The 25,097-nt window shown below is 40.0% G+C and overlaps 1 protein-coding gene across 5 annotated transcripts in view; it reads right to left on the bottom strand.

The window, feature by feature from the left end:
* Reln (reelin) overlaps positions 1–25,097 on the bottom strand; it is a 438,704-nt gene that overhangs the window by 372,109 nt on the left and 41,498 nt on the right. For all 5 annotated transcript variants that reach the window (XM_076913169.1, XM_076913171.1, XM_076913172.1 and 2 more), the window contains exon 2: positions 5,380–5,490. In XM_076913169.1, coding sequence (XP_076769284.1) covers positions 5,380–5,490 — 111 coding nt within the window. The remainder of the gene's footprint in view (positions 1–5,379; positions 5,491–25,097) is intronic.

The raw sequence follows: 25,097 nt of genomic DNA, 5'->3' as shown, positions 1-25,097 counted from the left end.
TAGATGCCTAATTAGTATCCCCCAAACCAGAGAGTAATAAAAGATTCTAGGAACTCTAAACATTTAATAGAACAACTGCTAACATGTCAGATGGTTTGGCTGAGCAGGGTAAGTTTATAGAGGCTTAGCTACAAGTGTAGTCACTCTGTGTCAGATGTGCCAGACTGATTCTCTGATCCTAGAGCCAGAATATCAAAAATTGAGTAAAATCTCTAGCTTTTAGAACCAGAATATTAAATATTGAATGAAATGAATTTTGGTTCTGGCAAAGGAACAATTTTACATGAAAGGATATTCAAATATCCCTTCATTGAGCAACTACAATAAGGCTTGAAGATTTACATGATTGCGCTGGAATTCAAAGCCAAAGACAAGAGGGAAATGCTTTTCTTATTTTTTTTTCTGGGATACACAAAGAGAAATCCATAATTAAGCATCACACTTCCCCAGGGCAGTGTGCTTTCTTTGGCTGACAAGCAAAAGGAGGCATTTCAAACCAGGCACCACTGTGCTACTGCGTCTCTGCGTGGCTATTGTTTTAATATATTTCTGGTTATTAGGCATTTGTCTATTTTTGGTCAGTGAGGCATGCATTTTATTTAAAGAATCCTGGTTTTACATAAAAGGCTGTAGTTATGTTAGAAGAATTATGTTTCTACAACACTATCTGAAGAATAATTATGGCCTAATTTGGACTGTTCTGATGTGCATTTGATATTCAAGAGAGTAGCTGGAACTTTAGTGCAATTAATACAATTAAAATTAGCTCTAAGTAGAAAAAAGACTGCCTGAATATCTATTTAAACTCAACTATAGGCTTTGCCTTATTTGTCACAGCTAGTTAAACATATCCGAGGCTAATCCTAGGATACGTTGGAAATGCAAAGCAAACCACACTTATCATTCCATCAAAACAGTCAGAGACTAATGACAAATTATGCATTCAGTATAATTTCTTACTCTTTTGTTCTGCATCAAAGAATAGCATATTACTTCTTTATTGTGGCAGCCTCATCCTGCCACAATCTCTCAGCTACTCCAAAACAGAAATTCTCTTGAATTTCATATTCTATAAATTCCCTGTACTTGCTCTTATATTTTTCTTGGTCATTTAACCACTGTCTGTCCCCTAGAGTAGTGAAAATAGTCATTAAATTTACCCAGGACATTTGTTTTTGAAAAATGACTGTCCCCTACTCCACCCTCTCCTAGTTTCTGTTACACCCTATCTGGAGTAATCCTAGAACTATGCAGATGTCTTCTGTATCATATGTGTGTGTGTGTGTGTGTGTGTGTGTATAATATGCATACATACATATAACACACATATATATGGTATATGTAAGTGTCTGTGTGTGTGTGTGTGTGTAATATGCATACACACATATAACACACACATATACGGTATATGTAAGTGTCTCTCTGTGTGTGTGTGTGTGTGTGTGTGTGTGTGTGTGTAGGTCCAGCAGTGTGTCATTCCAGCTTGGCCACTCACACTGAACTCTCAGTGCTTGGGATGCTAAGGAGCATTGCCAGGAGTCAAGAACAACCTGGGTAACTGTGATGTTTAATACTGTCAACTTGATGGAACCTAGCATCACATGGAAGGCAAGCTTCTGGGCATACTTGTGAGGGACTCTCTTAATTAGGTAAACTGAGGTAGAGGGGCCAACCTAAAAGTGGACCACATCATCCTATGGGATTGGGTCTTAGACAGACTGAATCATCCCATGCTGTTGGGTCTTAGATGACACTAGACAGAGAAAGCATGTTGAACACAGCACTTGTCCTTACCTGCTTCCTGACTACTGATACAACATCTGGATACCTTAGAGTCTTGCACCAGGACTTCCTCCATATCATAACCCCAAAGAAACTCTTCCTCTCTTGAGTTGCTTTCATAATGGGTGGGTTGGTTTGTTTGTTCCTTTGTTTCTTTGTTTTTTTTTTTTTTATCACAGTGAAGTGAAAGTAACTAAGAAAGCTAACTGTGACCACAGAAACATTTTTAATTAACTTAAAAATTAAGAAGAATCATCTAAGGAGCTCAGGAGTTCTAAGGTACAACCTAGAATGCAAAGATTGCATACTTAAAATAAATATTATTCTAAAATTCATTGAACTGGATGTCTTAAATTTTTATCAGCTCAATTTGGCAGCCACGCTTATGAGTTCTGCTATAAAAAAATGGTAACATTTATGTACAAGTTATAGATGCAATTATAAGTAGACCCTTTATCTCTGCACACCACAGAAAGGCTGGGGCTAATTAGTGAACTATTTATACTTAAGAAGAGTATTTCTACCCATGTATAGCCTTAAAAGTAACCTTAAAAGTAGGTATCAGAGGTTGCTGCCTTCGCAGCACTGGCAGCAGAAGCTAACCAGGCCACCTGCCCTCACAGCGCAGGCTGTGAGCACAATTACAATGAATGAACGCATGATGGAGAGAAGGAGACAGTAGGAAAACTGAGCACGGTGTTGGTGAAGTGGCAGCAGCAGCCTTGAGCTTATGCAGATGCAGACGCAGACTCTGAACACACCAACCACACTGTGGTACTGTCCCAACACCGCAGAAATGGGGACCTAGATGAGGAAAGGTTCACTTTCTGGATTAAACCTCTTTGAAGAACCACTGTGGTCTGTGAGGCCACTGGAGGCCATGTTGGTATCTTCGGCCCATTCTGCTGCCCCTGGCCATGAGGAATCCTGAGATCCATGTGGATGTATGCATTCTGTGCCACTGCCTGATGCCTTGGTGATGTCCTCAGGCTTTGCTGCCTAAAGGAGCCATCTGGATATGAGTGGCATGTCTAAATACCTGAGGCTACAATGAAGCCCATGGCCCATGTAGCCTCTGAGGGCCATAAGTGGGTGGATAGTCCTGATACAGTGAAAGGGCCATGTTGATTTCTGTGGCCCATGTTGCCATATGGTCTGTACTGTTCACTGAAGGCATGTTGATGTCTGTGGGCACAGAAGAGCTGGCCCTGACCCTCACCAGCAGCACCTGTGGTAACATGGGCATGGGCAAGCTGACCTGCTCTCCACTGTTGATGGCTTCTGGTAGGAGTGAAGGTGGAGAAATACCCATCTTCCTTTGGGGGGCTAGGAGTCCATGGTCCACTAGGAGTTTGACCATGCCCCAGTGAGTACATGATCAACACAAAATAAACTTGTGGGGGTTTTTTAGGGGGGGAGATGATACACAGTAGGAGGTAACCTTGATCTAAATGCATGATGTGAGATTCCCAAATAATCAATTTTTAAAACAGTAGATGTCAGCAGATTAAAATTTTGCCTGGGATCTTTTCTATTGATCACATTCCCAGTATTAAATCTAGCATGACAGTGAATTGCCTTCTGTGTTCCTTTAAACCCCAAGACCAAGCAAGCAGAGTAGTGATGGAGCTTCAGCCCTGGTGCTCTGGACACAGGCTTCTGCAGAGGGAAATACTTACGTAATAAATAACATGAGCACAGGTGGCTTTGAATAATGCGATTCTATCTTTGCCCTCCCCCCAGCAAAGAAAGCACTTTATAGTTTTATGAATTTAGCATAAGACCAATGATTTTAGGTCTTACATAAACAGATATTAAATTTGCATTTTGATTCTGAATACTCTATTTAATTCCATGTTGATGTGAATGCAGCATATGGGTAACACAGAGATTTCCATATTGGGAATCCTCGGGGATTAGTGACCCTCATGTAGCCTTCTGCCTCTCCACATAAGTATTCTTTCAGGTCTCTAGTTAAGGAAAAGCACTACACTTGAGTAATTTAAGTATTAAGTGACATGCTTTTATAACTACCCATAGAATTAAATTATTTTAACAACTACCATGGCTCACTCTGCAATGCTTCCTTGTTAAAACTTTTCATTCACTTCAGGACTGGAATAGCTATTTGTGAAAAGTGAATGATGCACAATGTCAAAGTCTATCAAATTGAGTAAAAAGCTCAGAAGTTTACATAATCCCCACAGGACCCAGTCTAATAACCATGTCAGTAGACAGACAGAGGGACAGAAGACAGACAGAAAGAATGTCAAGAAAGCATAACTATCATTTGATGTTGGTGGGAATGTCAACACATGAAGCCACTGCAGACATCAGTATGGTAGTTCCTGGAAACCCTGAAACAGAACTGTCATATATTCACTCCTCCATATATACCAGAATAGCTCTGGGTCAGCACACCACAGAGATATATGGGCACCCACGGTGATGTCTGCACTAGTCACAACACAGGAAACAGAGCCAGCCTAGATGCTCATTAACAGTGAAATGAAAAAAAAAAAAAAAAGGCACATATACACAATGGGGTTTTATGCAGGCTGTAAAGAGAAATTGTGACCTATCTGGGAAAATGGATGCAACTAAAAAGCATTATGTTTAGTGAAACAAGTTAGGTTCAAAAAACAATAACTATGTTTCCTCAGATATGCAGAACCTAGACTTAAAACTGTGGGTTTGTTTATATGCCATGAAAGTAGACAGCAGATCAGGAGGGAGGAGGAAGACACCTTGACAGAAGCAGGAGACTAGACACTCGTGGAATGTACATGAAAGAAGGCAGAGGGAGAATAAATAGGGGAGGGGGGAAATCTCAGAACACCAGAGGGCACAAGGGAGGATAGTGAGGGAGGAGAAAGAGTGGAATAATATAATAAATACAGGTCAAGAAGCCATCTATGCTAAAGAGGTCGGGGAGGAAGGAAGGAAAGGAAAGAGGGTGGAAGGAAGGGAGGGTAGAAGGAAGGGAGGGAGGAAGGAAGGGAGGTAGGAAGGGAGGGAGGGAAGAAGGAAGGGAGGGAGAAAGGGAGGGAGGAAGAAAGGGGGTTAGGAAGGGAGGGAGGGAAGGAGGAAGGGAGGGAGAAAGGGAGGGAGGGAGGAAGAAAGGGGGTAGGAAGGGAGGGAAGAAAGGGGGTAGGAAGGGAGGGAAGAAAGGAGGGAAAGAGGGAGGGAAGGAGGGAGGGAGGGAGGGAAGAAGGGAGGGAAGAAGGGAGGGAGGGAGGGAGGGAAGGAAGGGAGGGAGGGAGGGAGGGAAGGAAGGGAGGGAGGGAGGGAGGGAAGGAAGGAAGGGAGGGAGGGAGGGAGGGAAGGAAGGGAGGGAGGGAGGGAGGGAGGGAGGGGCAGGGAGAGGAGAGAGCTAAAGAGGGCAAGAATTGCCTACCAAGACCATAGTTAACTGAGCATTTACACAGCAGTTCAATCCACCTGATTTCAAGCACAAACATGCACAAATGATTTTATATTATTTTCCCTTTTAATATCAAAAGCTGAATACTTTTAAAACTGTTTCCAAAACAAAACAGATGACATAACTGTATAAAATCTTGACAATTCCTGGCACCTTCTAATAGGATAGCTTACCAAATCCAAAGGCACTGGAGCCTCCAATGCTCTGAGAAGACTGGATGCTTGTTGAGGTGTACAGTCCCGTCACCAGCAAGCCATCAAAGAAGGTGCTTGTTGAAATTGTAACTGAAATACAGAAGGGGAAAAGAAGCTTCAGCTAATACGGTGAGAGTGAACAGGTACACTCTGGAGTATTAGTCATTAATTGATTAACCATTATTTCTGCCCTAACTGTAGTGTACATGTACATTTATGCACACGTGCACACACACACACACACACCTACACAAAATTGCAGAGGAGACAAAAATCTCAGGACTTCAATGTATATAATTTCATAATTGCTGGTACTAAATTTAGTACATAGTCTTACCTTTTTGCATCTATTTACATATTTCCAAACTACATTAAAAATCGGAAAATAATGTATCACTGGATAGCTTGCTTCCGTCATCTCCACTCCTTGCCCCTGGAGGCCATCAAAGCTAGAGTTTCTAGTATCATGATAAAACACTTTTAAAAACATTATTCCATACTGTGGGAAACAATCTCAAGTTAGCTGGATAAAAAGCAGAGAAATGCCCTGTGATGCTTGTGAAGTGTGGTCATGGGACCACACTTCACACTATTCTGCATGGGCAGCCTGCTCCTCTTGGGAATAAGAAAGAGTACCACTGTGTGCTTTATGTTTCAAAACAAAGTCTGTACCAGGGGTCTACATGGTTCCTCTGAAGAAGAAGGCTATATTAAATCAATCTGTATGTCCCTCGGTCCTCACTCTAAAATCAGATCGTGATTTCCTCCTTGCTATGATGGTGCTGTTTTACCTAGCTTTGATAAGACAGCGATGATGCCATTTGGAGGAGGGGGCAAAGGAAGGTAATGATATTATGTTGGTACACACAGTTCAAGGCTGCCATCCTACTTGATGGCAGTAAGGAGGATGGTCAGTCACATTAACTCTGATGAGATGGTTTAAGTGAAACACTCCAGGACATCCAGTGAGTAGAAATAAATGGCCTGAAACATTCTCATCATATATCAAACAAGACACGTGCATGACACATAGCTTAACATCGCAAAATATTCTGAATGGTACTGGGTGTTCAAATGGGTATTCCATCTCCTAATAAAAGTAATAGTACATTTCAGTGTTGGAATCCAAATCACTTATCAGGGCTCCGGGTTCTGCAGTCTACATGCATCTCATTCAACTGTCAAAGACTGTGTGTGAGGGAAGCACTGTTATTATCCCAGCATAAGAATGAGCAATGTAGGTAACAGAACCAATGCTAAATGTTTCTGATTCTTACTCTATTTTTACTTCTATCACCATGACAGGATACCCTAATGAGCAGGAACATGGGAAAGCAAGAATACATGTGGCTTTCAACTCCAAGATATAGCCAATCATTTTGAGTTAGGCAAGGCAGAAATTCAAGCAGTTAGTCACGTCACATCCACAGTCGGGAACAAAAAGTGTACCTCATGCACCCATGGTACTTGCCTGTCTATGCCTCTGCTCAGCCAGAGTTCTTCAATCTTGTACAATTCAAGACACCACACACACTGGATCACATTGATTAACTATCAAGACAACCCCCAGAGAAATGCCCACAGGCCAACTTGACACAAATAATTCTTCAATTGAGATTTTTCTTCCCACATGATTCTAGGCCCTATTGAGAGTTGAAATTAACACAACACTGTTTATTTGGTTTCTCTCCTGTTCCCCGCCCCCTCTGTTTTCCTCAGATCACAAAGTACCATACTGGCCAATATCTTCTAGCTCTTTTACCAGGTTGTCACTTGAAGACAATTAAGGAACAACAAAGTAAACCATCTCAGCAGTCATTAACACTGCTGCTATTAGTGAGAGAGGAGAAGGCATCCAAGCGATGATGATGATGACTCCTGGGCAAAGTTAGGTGGGCTGAGTATCTTTCCCTCCACTGGGACCTACACGGGCTTACAACACCCACTTCATTTCTGAGTCTGAATCCCTTACTGTGGAATAATATCCTAACCCCAGGGTCTCTGAGTTTGTTTTGCTCAGTCCAAAGTCCCATGCTTGATTCTGCTGAAGCTGATTTCCCCTGCATCAGTGAGTTCAGAGAGAGACAAAGGCAGAGACACAGAGACAGAAAGACAAAGAGAGAGAGACAAACAGACAAACAGGCAGGCAGATAGACAGGCAGACAGGCAGACAGGCAGACAGACAGAGGATTAAGCCTAGCCCCACCCCAAGCATGTTGGATGTTTTACCCCATCCTCTGTTTATATTCTGAGAAAGGATTTCATTAAGTTTCCCAGACTGTCCTTGAATTTGTGATGTGCCTACTTCATCTTCCCACAGAGCTGAGATTATAGGCCTGACTGTCTCAACTAAGATTAATTTTTTGCTCAATTGCTTCTGTATCCCCTGGCTTTATAAGGTTGGGGTCAGGGGAGGAAGTTCCTTCCTGTTAGGATGCCCTTATTCATCATCAGATTTTATAGTTGTGTTGTGATTCTTCACAGCAAGTGACACCTAACCTGCAGTGACTCCTGGGTCTCCACATCACTGTAGTCAGTAAAGAGGCAATAATTACGTTCTGGTGCACACGGCCTGGATGTGTGGGCTCTTCTGTACTCCTTGATTACTTTCTCCCTGAGAACAAAATCCTGTACAAAGCGCCTGGGCACCTATCTTTCCAGAAGCCTATGCACATCTAGTTCCTGGATAGTCTTCATCAAAGTGCAAGGACCTTCTATATACCCCCTCCCCTGCACCACAGCTACCCCATCTCTGAACACTCCCACCAAGTCAGAGCGGTAACACATCTCCAGCTTATGTGCCTGCCCTTCCCCCTCCCCCCATAAGGCTTTCAGTGTTCACTCAATGCTTGTGTAAGCAAATGCAGACACTCTTGGAGAAAGGCTGAGTACGAGAACAATAGGTAACAGTCCTTTACTCTACTGTCCTCAGAACAAAAGACTCTCCAGGTGTGTTTAAATGTGAGAGATCATTTCTAAACACTGAGTGGATAAAACAGAGTTACTAAGAAACACTGCCCCTTAGTTTTAAATACAGACCCAGAAGCTGTTAACTGTCAAAGTGTTATCTCCAGTTCAGGCCTCTTTCCCAACTGTAGATACACAACAATCTGCTGCTTGACATCCCCACTTGGATATCCAAAAGACATCTCAAAATCTTGCTGTCCATGGAACCAACAGTCAACACCTACTTCCTCCAACAACTCAGATGTTGGCAACACCAGTCTTCTGGCCATTCAGACCTAAAACACTTTTGGAATCATGCTCCTCCCATAGCCCATTCACACAGTCCACCAACCAATCCTGCCTGCTCAGTTTTAGATCACATTCCAAATCTGGCCACACAGCTTGCTGCTTTGAGTGACCATTGTCTCTTCCAGGGATTGTTTCATTATTTTACTAATCTTGCCTTCTTCTTTCTACCATCATCTCTGGAGTCCATTTCTAATGTAAACCAGTGGGATTCCTTTACAGCCCACTCCTGCTGAATCAGGCTATGCTTCCTGACAGTTTTGCTCTCAGTTTGGTCAAAGTCAGCCTTTGCATTGGTGGCCCACACGGCAGTGCCCGATCTTCCTCGATATCCTCCAGTGCTTTCTTGCTTCTGCTGTTTCTCCGTCCTGGCACTGTGTCTGGCTCAGAACCCATGGCAACAGCCATTTCCATCACCCTGTGGTCTTTCCTTCCAAAAACTGAAGGGCCGATTCCCTCACTGCCTTCAAGCTTCAACTCCAATGCCATCCTGTACTCTCTGAAACTGCAGACACCTGTCCATCTCCTTCACACCCAAACTCCCTTAGTTGAGTCTATCTTTCTCCTTTTTTTCCTCTAATTATCACAATGTAACAACGTGTACTAATGTATCTACTCATAGTAACAATTATGTTTGTTGTAAGTCTTGTTCTCTAGAACAACGTAACAACCAAAGCAAGTACTTAAAATCTCTTGAGTGTCTAGAGAAAGTCATGGAACTTTTAAGTGCTCGATAAATACTTAGTGAATGAATAGTGAACAACTCATTCACAAAAAAATAATGTGGAATTGTCTCCTGTTAAGCTTGTTTCCCAAGAACTGTGCTATAAATTCTACACTTCAGGATTTAGGTCAGCTGAATCCCATTTGAAAAATACACATGAAAAAAAAAAAGAGAGAGAGAGAGAGATAGAGAAAAGCACTCTTTAAATATGTAAAATGTTTTCTAGAAGACAGAGCAATGCAGAGAGAAGTTAACCAAAAGACCTGCCAAAAACATTTGCAAAATTAAAAAAAAGAAAAGAAAAGGTGACTTATGTATATGTAAGTTCTCACCTGCAGAATGTTGACATGGCCATATTAAAAAGAAAATGTTTCCTTGTTTGAAACAAATTGATTATAATCTTCTATGTTTGCTAGACTTGAAATTTCAAAGTATGTTTAGAGGGGGAAAATGCACTTTATTACCCCTCCCCCAAAAGCTACCCTGTTGACACTGTGGAACAAGCATTGTTTTCCTTCTCTTCAAGCAGATGAGATGCAGAATCACTTGTGAATTGCAAACCTATCTCTTTCTCTTATTATTTATTTATTTATATTTTTAAGAAAGGGAAATATTGGCCCAACTCTTGTGGAATTTCAGATCTCCATGCTAGAATACATCACTAAAGAAAATAATGGGTCTTATTTCTGTTAGAAAGACCCAGAAACTCTGGGGCCATCTCATTCACAACCACAAACCCCTTGATGAGCACTGAAAGCACCCAGCAGGCTGCAGGGAGGCTTCCACAAATACAATCAGATCAGCTTCCACAAATACAATCCAGGTGAGTCTGGGACAGCTGGGCTGAGGCATTACCACTTACAGAGGAGACAGGGCTTCTGGCCAACTGTCAACCCAAATAAACTGTGGACACTGTTCAGTGAGCAGACAGGGTCAGTACTACAAAAAACCAAGACTATAGGTGCCCTTGTCACCCATGTGGTGCTATCAGGCTAAAAAGTTCTCAAGCAGCCTGTGGTCATGAAAGGCAGTTCTTCAGCAGAAGACCTGAAGAGATTTGCTGGTGCCCTGTGTCTTAGTACTTTGAAGCCATCAGGTAGGTTAATTAAATGCTAACATTCTTAGAAACAAAAAAAAAAAAAAACCAAAAAAAAAAAAGACAATAGTAATAACCCTCCACTGCATCCAGCTTAGATTATCATACAGGAAATATCAGGAGGCCTGCAGCCCACATGTTCTTAAGGACTGGAGCACTCCAGAGACCATACAGCATCTGGTGCTCTAAACAAAGGCCCTGGGCACAGAAACTGTCAAAAAGCATCCTTCACCACACTCCTCCTTCTTTTTCACATGAATGCTTCTACTTGTCTTAATGCTAGAAATCCATGGTCAATGTGCCAGGACATCCTAAAAAGAAAGCACAGAAATAAAGCAGTGTCTCTGTTGAAGGCTGCTCTGGCTATGGTCTCTCGAGCTGTTGTTCCCCAATCTACACTTCCTCTTGTTGAGGGGCAGTTTTACGCAGCCCTCACGCCCTTCGTGCCCTCTCATCTCCCCATCCCTTTGCATCAGGAGCATCTCCTGGCAGTTAAGCACTGGCTCTTGTTCTCTTGTGGTTCCTGATTTGACCTCTGTCCCTTGAAGTTCACTGAGATGCACCCCTTGACAGCCACAACTTGCCACCAACTAAACAGGTGAAATAATCTTGGAATCCTAAAAAGTGACTCCTGATGAATAAAAGGAAACATATTAGATAAAGTATCAATATGCTTCATGATAAAAGCAACTGGAGATAATATTTGAGAGTTTATTTAAATCTCTACAAGTTAACACACAAGTTTACAACAGTCATAGGTCCCATAATATCTGATACATAGATGAAGATGACTAATAAAAGGCAGAACTATTTACTGTTTTGAAATAATAAACTATACATGCATCAGTTGGAGTGTGTGTGTGTGTGTGTGTGCGCGCGCGCGCAAGCACATGTGTGCTGTGCACACAGATAATCTATCTTGAGAATGTAAAAGTCACTAGAAAAATTGTGCTAATTTTCTGATAATCAGAGTATTATCATCCCAAACTACATAGTGTAAAATATTATTATCTTAAAATGCTTTAAAACTATTTACAGATAAAACATCTTGCATAAATAGATGTTACAATTAAAAGATGCAACTTTAGGGCACATTAGGATAGAGGAAAAGTTCTACTATAATTTAATATTTGGATTATATTTACAGTAAACAACTCCTAGGCTATACATATCTAACTGATACTTAACTAAACACACCATATTATAGATTTTTGGCAGAAGTTCGAACTTGCTAGTACATTCTAGGATTGAAATAATGAATGCATTATTATCCACAATCAGAAAGCAAATGTGCCTTAGATGAGTTCAATCCCCCAAGCTTCCTCCATCTGAACTGTGGTTTCAGAGACCCCCAGGTGACCCTGCAACCATTACTACCAGGGAAATGTCTCTATCTCCATGGAAAATATCCTTGGATCCAATCACACCAGAATGGGCTCTACACTTCCTGCCTGTAATATCATTAAAGGACACTCACACCAAGCCCAACTTTCCTGTAACCTTTCGTTCAAACTGCACCCATTCTCTAGTGTGAGCTAAGGCCATCTACCTCAACTAGTTTGTCTGATATCCTGGGGAAGGCTTTCCCTTCCTCCTCAGGGATCCAAGAGAGCCCAGAAACTGCAAACCAGATGATCCATGCTCCATGCCTCCCCATGGTCAGGGCAAAGCAGAGCTCTGACAGGGTTTTGTTGGCTCCATAAGGAGATGGGTGTCACAATGTAAAATATATTGGCAGAAGAAAGCAGAATTATGGAGCCAGAGTAACTGAAACTGAAATCTAACTTCTTTAGAAAAAAGATAGTATTATTCATATGAATACATGAAATATGAAGGTTTAAAGGGTTTCCCATAAAAATGGAATCTAGCAAACTCATTCTAATACTCAAAGTATCTGAGACAATTTCAATAGAATTTAACATTAAACATGGTAGTGTTCATGCCATTTCCTCAGATGAAAAATAAGACAGGATCAAAAGCCTGAGGAGGTTCTGCGCCTCTCGCCCACATCTGTGTCACACTGGCAATGAGCTTAGTACCAGGGGACATGAATATGGATGCCGGGCTCTGGCAGCAGTAGGGAACATGATGTAGTGTCACAATTCAGTCCTTATCGGTGGCTCAGAGAGCACCTCTGTCTCAAAATGACTAATTACAGAGCTGGCTATTATCTATTATAGCTTCTATTAAATATTCCCAATAAGAACCTAATGGCATTCTTGCAGAAAATCACTACGAGATGGAATCTTTGAGAACATAAATTTAGAAGTTGCGTGCTGCTTGCATGCCATCCCAAAGCTTCTGGGCCACAAATGCTCTACAGTCCATTAAACTCTGATCACTTCAAGCACATCCCATCACCACACTATAAAAAGACCTTTAATGTGGGCTATAAAGAAGCATACAATATTTGGGGTGGTATTTTTGGCTTTTCCAAGATGACAAACATCAGAGGCTGGCAAATTGCAAAAAAAAAAAAAAAAATTTAATTAATATTTAAATATTAGTAGTGATACACTAAGTGCTCTAGTCCCTTGAATATAAATTATATAGATATATACGTATATATATATATATATAATATATATATACATGTATAATATATATATATATACATATATATATCAAAGCCAGAAAAATATATCAGCAGAGTGCAATATTGTTGATATTAAAATTATCACTGCTGAATTTTGCCTTATGAATGGAATCTTGTTTGCCTTTTGAATACTGAACAGATTAAACAGCCTGAGGAACATATTTATCTGAAAATGAAACACACTGAGTTTATTTGCTACAAAATATCAACACAATATGTTCAATTACTGACTCTTCTTTAAAATGCCACCAGACCAGGGTATCAGAGCATCTAGAATTGTTCTGTAACCGCCATTTGAAAGTTCTACAAGAACTTGACCATCAAACTATTTTCCATAATTCCATTTTTCACATGACTTAAGTTGTTTTCAAACAGCCATTTCAGTCACATCTCCAAACAGCAAAAGGTAATAATAATTAAAAATGCCAGTAAATATGTAAAATTATTGGAGTGGTGAACTGAACACAGGGACTTCTAGGGGCTGGAGTGATGGCTCCACAGTTACAAGCACTAGTTGTTATTCCAGACAGCCTGGATTTGCTTCTTAGCACCCATGTAGTGGACCACAACCGTCTGAAACTCCAGTTCCTGGGGATCTGACACCCTCTGCTTACCTCCTCCAGGTCCAGGCATGTATGTAGTACAAAGACATACATGTAGATAAAGACGTATACACATTACAATTTTAGTTTAAAAACTAAGTGACAAGGCAAGAGGAAGTGATCTCTGGTCAGATGGTGTAGAAACGGAGCGAAGTGACTCCTGTCTAACCCACTAATTCCAACACCAAATAAAAGGGGAATGGTGAAGATCTGTCTGTCCGCCTACAACAAGCTCCTATCTATCCCTCTTTGGAGAGGTACCCCTAAGCATACTGTAACCTCCATTTCCCCCTTCCGTGGTCTAATGCACTGCAAACCGAGACCATCTCTAAAGGCAGGCTGGCCCTCACGTTTAATAGTCACCTCCTTAATAACAATAGTAAATGATACTTGTAAAACCATATGTCAAACACTATTCTACACTTTTGATCTGTTCCGTGTCCCTTAGGGATAAGTACTATCATTATACCATTTACCAACGAGAAATACGACATGGAGCAAGTGGGTGGGCAAGTTGAGTAAAATGCCTTAACTGGCAGGTAAAAGGTATCTTTCAGAAATAGAAGCCACACTTCTCATCTTCAATGAATTAAATACAACAGCCCCTGCTTCCTGTGGGGCTAAGAGGGAGGTGGGGCCTGATCTTCCTTAGAAGGCAGTGGACAGGGAGCCTAGGGTTCCCAAGAACAAGGCACAGGACTGTGTGAATATGCCCAGCAGGCTGTTCTTAGGAATGCACTTCACCCCATGCCTGCTACACCAATTACTATTATGACCATTTATTATTATTCTTATTACTCCTGTTTTTCATTTCAGATAGATCTGTTTCTTAGGGAACAAAGAAAGGGACAGGAGTGGCCTCTGGGGAGCAGTACGTACAGCATGAGAGAGAACTACACTGAGGACCAAAATAACAGAGTGCAAGAGCTCTGGGTCAGGAAGCTCCCACCCAAAGGAGGCAAACCAGAATATGAGCCAGGAACTGTGGCAGGTGATCAGACCTGCCATCTGTAATACCTCATGATGTATTAAAATGCTTTCTAGGGCGTGGGAAATACTCTTTACAGGCTGGAAAGAGGAGCCAGCATCTCTGGGAGGCCTATTGTAATGCACTGATTACAGATTCTGGGATTCAGAGGAACTGCAGGTCCTCTGTGTATCTCATCTTCCAGCCCCACTAGTAAGAAAGAAGATTTATTAACTTAACCTTGGGGTAAATAAATTTATTATTCCAGTGAAATTTCATCTGCAGACAGTGAGACCCACATCAGAACGAAGAGCCTGCATTGAGGGATACAAATAATGTTTTTGAAATGTAAAAACTGTACAGTCTATCATAAACACAAATTCCTTAATCTCAAAATATAAAAATATATAAATTCCTCCCAAGGCAGACCAGAAATGATTTTATGATTGACATTTATATTTGGCTTTAAAATTCTGATTTTTTTCTCAATACAATGAAAGCATTGTTTAGTTTCTATAACCAAAAATACTTTTGCTTTATAAATGACAGTTTTAACTACAATTTTAAAACACTAGTCAGTAATTACTGGCATTTGTGATTCATCCCTGACCTTATTTTTCATGTTGCTTTTATATGAGGTTGGTTGGTGCTCATACATGAAAATTTCATATTGTTGGCCCTGCACTCAATAAATTATTAACGTCGTGTGAATAGGAATGTGGTGTTCAGGTTTTCAGCATTTTTTTATCCTTTTGTTCTTGCTTTTTTAAAGCAAAGAACTTCTTATCTATAATACATCATAACTGAGTAAAATGTAAGCAAAGATTCACATTAAAAGAAAACATTTGGGGAGATTTATTGCCTTCAATCTTCCAAGAGAAGTTCTAGGAATGTATTCCTTTTGAGTCAGTAATGTCAATCAAACTTTTCTAGGCTGAGAAAAATAAGGAAAAATAAATCTAGCAACCTTGTAAGCAATATGCAGGTAAGTGTATTACACCAACAGAGAACAAATATATGTTATATTATTTCAAAAGCAGATATTTTCTAAGATCAGATGTTTAAAGATCTAAGAACAGTCAAAAAAAGATAATTTTTCTGTTTTTTACTCTATTTCCTTGGACAATGTCCTTTTAACATGAGTGTATCTGGTATTTGTCCAAACGCGGCTTTGACCAAAGATAACTAAAGAGGGTTTGAACCCATGCTATGACTCACAGAAACATTCCATGTTAGCGTAACATGCTCAAAAACACACGGGCTTTTAATTCTAGCTTGACATACAGCTTCACGCCTTTATAATATTTAAAGCCTTTTCATATTTTCAACAACTGTACACATAGTCAAGAATATGTGAAGTGATACATCTGGAACTGCAGCGATCGGCATATACCGGCTCCAGCATGAAACAACCAAGAAGTACTAATAGCCAGTGACTGATGCAATTCATAATGGACACAGTTCAAATGAATGTGGTTATAAAATATTACAAATTTTTATTAAAGGTTTTTCTACAATATTCTTTCTTGGTTTATTTTAATGTACTTTGGCTAACTATAAGCTAAAGACCAAAGAAGGCACTAAATGTTTATTGAGTAGATAATAACGTGACATATAAAAAAATTAAGCTGATTCTAGAAGTCAGAACGATAACTGATTTGTTATATAAGGCAAGTTTTAAAAGCATCCCACTTACTTTAAGCATCACCAGAGTCTTCTGTGTTTGTTGCTCAACTCAATCATTTATTAAACAAACATTTGCAATGTGCTGCTCTTGGCAGTAGAGACACTGAGAACGTCTGCATGGTCACAAAAGCCACGTTTGAGAAATGTTCTGATCCATTTTTAGTAGAATCCCTAATTTCATGTTTTAAAACTCACTTAATAAAATCAAAAACTAATATTTGCTAACACTGGAATTAACAGAATAATGTTAAGCTAATTATATGAAAGAAAATGCTTCAGTATTAGTACATGGCTAGTTGCACTTTTAATATGCTACAAGTGATTGCTTATTGAAAAATTTAAATTAAATGCCATTTATGTGACATACTGATAGACAGCCTCTAAGAGTTATTTAGTGATTTTCAGAAAAAGGAATGAATGCACAGACAACTCATGTAACATTAAACCGTAATTACATACAATAGGGGCAAAATAACAAATGCTGGGCTTTGTGTCTCACAATACAGTACTTAGTCTGATACGTCTTAAAAATCTCTTTTTAAAAATAACAAAAATCTCTCTCAGCTAAGTACAAATTTGCATTTTCCAATATAGTTATAGTCTATTTTTTCCAAGGATAAGGGTAAAGAAAAATTCTAAGTGTGAATTATCAGGAAATGTCTTAGGCTTAGGAGTCTATGAAGGTGCTAAGTGATCAGTAATCCAAGATTTCTGCCAAAGACTACAAGACCGCTTTTCAGAATATGGCTAGCCTCATATTCTGGTGCTGGATTGCAAAGCAAATCTTAATCTATCCTTAGCAAGATATTTGGTTTTAACCCTTAATTTTTCTTCGTAAAACTGACCTAAATTTTAACTTAAAGATTTTGCATAGAAAAACAGAGTTGAGTAAAAGGCAAGCTAATGTAGAAATGTAATCTTATAAATATATTTATTGATTATGACTATTTTAATATATAAAGGATTAAAATGTAGCTCTAGATTTTTAAATATCAGTTAAACTATACAATGTATTTATTCTATATTTGCCAACCTGAGAAATGGGAATGTTGTGTAGCCAAATGACAAGAATCCAGTAGAAACATTAGCCGACTCCCAAAGATAAACTTACATTCATTATGCAAACTTCCCATTATTTGAGTAGCCTGTTAAATCACAATCCTTATACCCCACTCCTCCAGGATTCTGTATGATTGGAATAAGACCAAGGAATGTGTGTGTTCAACAATATCCATCCAGACAAGTGTCAGGTAGGTGGTCCCAGGGTACATCAGTTACAGTGATCTGAAAAGCCCCTGAGTGACAGCTCCAGGGAAACGGTATGCCTAGTGCCAACTCTCCATGGGACTAGAAGTCGTCATTCAGTTGAACTGGGGCTACATGAAGAAATTCACTTCAGTAAAACACTATGTGGCTTTTATTATAAAGCAGTTGTCTTCCAGTATAAATAACAGAACACTGCTTAACACAATGAGGCGATAATGAGATACCTGTTCTTAGAAAAACTGGCATAATCCAGTGAATACTCTCTGATGGATGAGGACTGAACAAACTCAGATTGGTAAACACGCCAGGTCAATGTCACAGCCTTGTGGTTACATCCTTGGCCAACAGAATAATTGTATGTCTTAACTATAAATTATCAATCTGAAAAAAAAAGCTAAATAATTCCTGAATCTGGTACACAATAAAGAAAATTAGCCTGTGCCAAGTGACAAGAACTGCTGGAGATGAAGAAATTAAATTAGCATATCATGTGGAGAGCTCTTGCTGCATGTCAGTTGTACCTCTTCTCTGCTGACTGGCAGGTCATTAGAACTTCGAGAATGTACTAATAGTGCAGCATCAAATGAAACAGTCGGTAGTATCAGGTGTGGAATGTGGGGGACATTCCTGTAACCCCAGCATTTGGGAAGGCAAGGCACAAATATCAGGAGTTCAATGTCTTTCTTTGTTTATAGCAAGTTTGAAGTAGCCTCGGCTTATACAATACCTTATCTCAAAAACAAAAACAAAAAACAAAAGACAAAAAACAAAAACACTAGCCTGTAATTGCTGGAAACTTTCTCACAATATGTGTGCTACCCATGAATGGGGGCTGTAGTGCTCAAGGACCTTGTGTGAGCATTTCAGCACCACGGCTGGAGGATGGAGCTCATACCCAGCATCTACTCTTCTCCACAGTGTATATATATACATCACCTCAAATAACTTTCCCTTTTTGTTGTTTTTTCATTTTTTTTCAAATAAACTTTATTACAAAAACATGCAAATAAACTGTATAGAAGAAAAATGAGATGTACAGACTTTGGGTCTGGTAAATGTCACTGTGTTATGTTTTTATTTACATATTTTATAATACAGTTGAGTAATTTTTACAATAGAGTTAAAGACAGAGGCTGAATGGCCATGGGTTTTATATTAACTTCCCACTTCAAACAATAGACTCTCATTATTTGTAATAGTTGTACTCTAGAGTTTTTATGAATGCCAGTGTGTGATGACTAATCTTCCTTTCTACTTGATTGAGAAAATATATACATAGGCAAAGTGCACCTCTGTCTACGAGAACATTTCCATGGTAAATTACATCATAAAATCTAACCATAACCTTATTATATCATAAGAAATCTGATCTAACCCACAAATTAACAGCTTGATAGATTCATAATGTGATGCCATTGAAGGGTGAGGCAGGAGAGCACAGATCACAGGCAGGGGGAAGTTTCTCATCCTGGCCTCTTCCTATATTCCCTTCTTCACTTCCTGGACATCATGGTATGAACTGAACCTTAGCTATAGCCTCCACATTATGATGGACTGAACCTTCCAACACTGTGAACCACATAATCATTTGTGCCTTGCTTTCATGAAGAATTCGACTATAGCATTCTAAGAGTCTGACTGACATCTAGGGTTACCTTTAAGTGACATTTTCTTCCATTTGTCAATACATAATTTTGTCTTATACCAATTTCACTTTAAAAACACATGGTTTAGCACATGGTAGTTCACTAATCCTGAACACAGGACGACAGCACCACAGCCCATGCCTGAACACAGCTGTCTAACAACCATGTGTCCTTCACAATGCACACCACAACCTTTGACACTACACCCGAGAGCCATTTGCATACAAAAATCACATGCAAAAACAAAAAGCACAAAAATTGAAAATACATCAGCCTAGCTTTGAGGACAGCCATTCCCCTGAGAGCTGACACAGCCAGAGTTTGATCTTACTCCCTGATCTTACACAACCCTCTAGAGGTGGACTTTGAAGCAAGGGAGGGGAAATCACCTCAGAAGCCAAATAAGTGATACAAGGAAGGGAAGATGGCCTATGAGCATCAAAGCACAAGGAATCCCATCGTGTGAACAAACTCCAGGAGAAAGTGTAAGACACAATTACGCCTCTTAAGGGTCAAGAAATCTAGGGCATCCATACCCACCCCCCTGCTCAAGGCTACTCCTAGAAGAAGCTAATTCAAGCTTACAAGCATGCACAAGCAGTAGACTGGCCTTCCAGAAAACATCCTCTGGCACAGAGACGCAGACGCTGGCAGTGAGAAGCAGGCTGGAGCTTAATAGAATGGCACGGCTGATGGGGCCCCAGGCAGGGGCACTCTGGTAATGTGTAACAGCTGCCTTTCTGGGCACAAGACTTCTGGTTTGTGGTATTGTATAAATACTACCAACTCCTACTGTGGCTTATTTCAAGCTTTCAACTGTCACCTCAGTGGACACTAACCTAGGAAGAACACAATGGCACCATTTATCCCACCCTGGAGTATTTCTCCATACCACACAGACAGCATGAGAACCATGAACTATGGAAACACGGCTAGCAACTGATGTACCATTTGTATGTATTACCTTTGTTTTTAGCATAATTTAATATGAATTTTTCATACTTTAAATTTTAATACTCACTTTTAAACAACTGGCTTGCAAAATTCCTGAAACTTTAATGAAGCTTTCATGAGCTGACTAAATACAGGAGACTTTACAGTCCCTAAAACACACTCCTTCCATGCCATATGCCAACCACAGTCTAGCCTACCCCTGAAAAGAGCAGAATCCCCAGTCACTGAGCCTGTCTGGAGCTGGATGCACATAGGCTCTCCTTCTTGCACCTAAATTCTGTTTCCCAAAAGCAAAGCTCCTCTCCCAGTGGAGCTACTGTGACTACCCAGTCTCTACTCTTCATTGCTTCCCTACTGACTAATCAGTTTTCCTACTTGCTTGTGGAGAGAAAGAACTGCAGGAGAGAAGATGGCACCTCAACAGGAACTAAGACTCACACCTAAGATTTTATAGCCTGGCCCTTACCCACTTCTTCATGGGGATGATGAAGGATGCTAAAAACTATGTTGTTTCTTTTTCTCTAAGTCTCTAATGTTGCCTGTTAGTTTGTCCATCCCATGCCATTGTGGAATTTGTCTTAAATGCTCTCAGGACAGTTGACAACTACAACCTGAGCTTCCTTCCAAGCATCAGTAGTAGCTAAGAGATAAATTATTGTCTCATATTAAAACTCCATGTTTATCCTTTGTATCTTTTCCTCAGTTGTTCTTTATATACTTCACACATAGTGTGTTCTCTGCCTAATCTTTCTTCCTGCAGACTATCGCCAGGAAGATGCCAGACTTCCTGGCATCTGTCCCCTACTTCTTCATATTCAGTGAGAAGCACATTTCTTCCAGCCACATTATTTCTTGTCTTCATGGAACCTACTTTGTCCTTTATCTTTGCCAGAATCCCATTATTCTTGAAGCTGAAGATGTAGCCAAAACCTAAATTCCATTTTTCAATACTTATCTATGAAGCCAGATGATTGTATCCTGTATCCCACCACTTCTCTTCCAAATCCATCTTTCAAAGATCATCTAGACCCACAATCTCACAACCAAAGCATCCACAGATGATGAAAATGTCCATGGGACCATTGTTCATCAAGACCCCTAAAGCTAGACTATATTGTGGCCAAAACTTGACAGATAATCGGCATTCCCTCCTGTTGCTAGGCAACTGCACTAGTGGGTAGCCCACACTCCTATTATTCTACTCAGTGATGGATGCTGCAAATGTTCTGTGGCTCTGAATTCAGGATAGCCAACAGAAACAGCCAAAGAACACTTCAGTGACTTAGGTATCCTATTACTCCAGGGTGCTAGTGAAAAAGTGTTTACCCTACCTGCCCCTGAACAGGGCAGGATCTCTGAAGAAGCAGTTACACTGGGAAGGAGCCCACAGAACAGAATTTTCATCTATATATTTCCTTGAGTTTTTAGCTTATGCAGAAATCATAAAATGTAGAACTGTAGCTATCGTTGATCACAGCAATTACATAAAAAGCCATCTAAATGCTACTTCTCTAATGTAAACATGTGCTCAGTAAACATCTTAAATAAGCCAATGAATTTTCTCTGCATCTAAGTTATGTTAAAGTATGTGCTGGTTTCCTGAATTCCTTGCACTTCCCATTGGTCTAACTGATCGCATCATTTGCTTCAGGTCAATTCCTCTCTGTCCCCAAGTCTCCAAGTCATTCTGACATAGTTCCTAGCTCAGGTAAGTGCACAGCAGTGTAAATTCATAACTAGATTAGCTTTCAAATCCACTGCACATCCTTATCTTTATCTTCCCATCACATGTATCACTCCTATCTCACTTCTTTGGCCTCTGGGAGCCTCCACTTTTGTTTTCCTCCTATACAACAAGAAATGTCTTCTCATCCTTTTTCAACAACTCTTCCACAATCTTGTATTCATTTAAGGGTCTATCCTATGTTCTTGGTACTTGATATTTTTTTAAACTGGTGTATATTAATTATACAAAATAATGAGTTTTTATTGTGACATTTTCTAGAACAATTATTTCACCTGGTTAAATATAAGAGAAACATTAGGGATCAATCTGTGTAGCTAATGCAAGTCGTTGGAATTGCCAGGTGAATATTCCCAAAGACATCCAAACTTCCTGAAAGTAAACCATAATTTATTTCTAGAACAATTATTCCTGAGTTTCTACAATCTAAAAACAATTTGTAAGACTTCCTGTGGCCTCGTGGAGCATAAAAACCTCTATTCTTCCAATTCCAAAGTAATTCTCTCTCAGGGTCTTTTCCCATCCCCAAATGGTGCAGCCAACCAATCGGTACAAACCCTAAGATCTAGAGCTATCTTTTACTTCTCTCTTCTTCCACTGCCTTTATCATCTGCTGCATCCATTCCCAATGTTGCCACCCTTCCCTGAAGTATATACAGATTCTTCTCACACCTCACCTCTGCTTTTCTCACTCTATCTCCCACACAAGAACTGCTTCTACATCTTTGCAACTAATCATTCAACATTTACTCCACTCAGTCTTCCCACACATTGACCAGAGTACTTTCTGAAACTATACTACCTCCCTACTTATCTGAGTCAGGGTTTGTATTCCTGCACAAATATCATGACCAAGAAGCAAGTTGGGGAAGAAAGGGTTTATTCAGCTTACACTTCCATACTGCTGTTCATCACCATTAGAAGTCAGAAAGCAGGAGCTGACGCAGAGGTCATGGAGGGATGTTACTTACTGGCGTGCTTCCCCTGGCTTGCTCAGCTTGCTTCTTTATAGACCTTAGGACTATCAGTCCATGGATGGCACCATCCACAATGGGCCCTCCCCCCTTGATCCTTAATTGAGAAAATGCCTTACAGCTGGATCTCATGGAGGCATTTCCTCAAGGGAGGCTCCTTTCTCTGTGATAACTCCAGTTTGTGTCGAGTTGACACACAAAACCAGCCAGTACACCACTAATGCCTCAATTGAAAATTTATTACTTTTCTTTAATATTTCTATGCAGAAAAGTTACAAATGGCCCCGAACACTAGGCCATTGTTCAGCCTTTCTTTGAAGAATACATTCCCTCAATGTCTGATCTGACCAAACATTCTTTTCTTCCCATCATAGAAATAAGACCTGCTGTTCCTTTTACCAAAAACATTCTTACAATCTCTGCCCCCTCTCTCCATTGCCCCTTCTCTCTGTTTCTCTCCATTTCTTTCTCACAACACATGCGCGCGTGTACACACACACACACACACACACACAGAGACACTTTACCTCTTCTGACAAAGTTTTATTTTATCTTCATAGGTTTCTCTAAGTTTCTGTCTATTTATTCTGTTTATAACTATATTCTTGCTTTAATTTCCAAAGATGTCTCTTAACTGATCAATGTTTTCAAAATTCAGCATGGTATACTTTCAGTCTTTAACCATCTTACAAGTTTTACAAATTTGTCTCCCTGCTCTATTTCAAGCTTCTTATAAGATTTTGTCCATTTTATATTGTGGTTTCCTACATTGTTTTTATCTTTTCTTTTATCTTCTGTTGGGAGCCGACTTTAGTAGAAAGTGGCTAGATCAACTTTACAGTCATCTGGAACCATATACCCTGATGAAAGACTTGGTTGTCAAAAGCCTATAACAGCTGAAGCACACTCTGATAAATATATTGTTTATCCCACATAACTTGTTTTGCTGTTTAGTGACCTCAGCTGTATGGTGCACGTGGTAAAATGTTTTCACCTGTGTTCTCCTACTTGTGTATATAAATACCTCAGAATTCCCTTCAATAAGAGAGACATGAGAAAATAGAAGAGAGACTGAATCACACCCTGTCTTGTCTCCATTCTTCGCGTCTCTTGCCCCAAGAGCCACACTCTCTCTTGACCAGAGCACTTAGCCCCAAAAGTGTTGAGGAAAAGTGTTGAGGCAGAGTGTGGGCCTCAACATTAGTGGCGTCCGAACAGGGACTCCAGTAAGCGGGATACAGTGGAAGACACCCTGCGCTGGAGAACCAGTGGACTGACAGAGCCTCAATGTTTGAACTCCAGTAAGCGGGATACAGTGGAAGACACCCTGCGCTGGAGAACCAGTGGACTGACAGAGCCTCAACGTTTGAACTCCAGTAAGTGGGATACAGTGGAAGACACCCTGCGCTGGAGAACCAGTCGACTGACGGAGCTGGCTGAATTCGGAAGTGAAACAAAGGTGATTGCATAGTAACAAAAACGGGCCAAGAAATAAGTAAATAGAAACAGATGAAAAAGGATTTAAAGATGCAAGGAGTAAATTGCAGGCTTCTCTGAGTCAAGAGAGCCAAACAGATAGATAAAGGTTATAGTAACAAAAATGGGGCAAGAAATAAGTAAGCAGAAACAGATGAAAAAGGTTTTAAAGATGCAAGGAGTAAATTACAGGCTGCTCTGAGTCAAGAGAGCCAAACAGATAAATAAATAAAGGGTATAGTAACGAAATGGGGCAAGAAATAAGTGAGTAAAAACAGATGAAAAAGGCTTTAAAGACGCGAGAAATAAATAGAAGGCTTCTCTAGACAGAGAGCTAAGCAGAATGATAATGTTAATTGATTTAACTTTCAAAATGGGTGTGATTCTGAGTTATATAGTTATATTTTTCTGGATAAAAACACAATTTAAAGGTTTTTCTGGTTACTGGCTTAAGGAAAGGCTAATTTGAAAAAAAAAGGTTTTTCTATGAGTTTTCTAATGAGGTCATTAAGGTAGTAGTTATGTCTTCCAGAATTATATGGATCAGACATGACAGAGGTGGGCCTCCAGAACACTAGATTTCAGAGAATCAAAATAATTATCTTGATACTAAACCTTGTTTTGAGATTTGTATATTGCAGAATACACAGCTTTGGAGAATGAATCTTATCACCTACATGTTCACTGATGCCCTGGACTTCCAGCTGGATGTAG

The sequence above is a fragment of the Arvicanthis niloticus genome, chromosome 15 (assembly GCF_011762505.2).
Source record: "Arvicanthis niloticus isolate mArvNil1 chromosome 15, mArvNil1.pat.X, whole genome shotgun sequence".
NCBI classification, from domain to species: domain Eukaryota; kingdom Metazoa; phylum Chordata; class Mammalia; order Rodentia; family Muridae; genus Arvicanthis; species Arvicanthis niloticus.
This window is presented reverse-complemented; position numbering and strand designations above follow the sequence as displayed.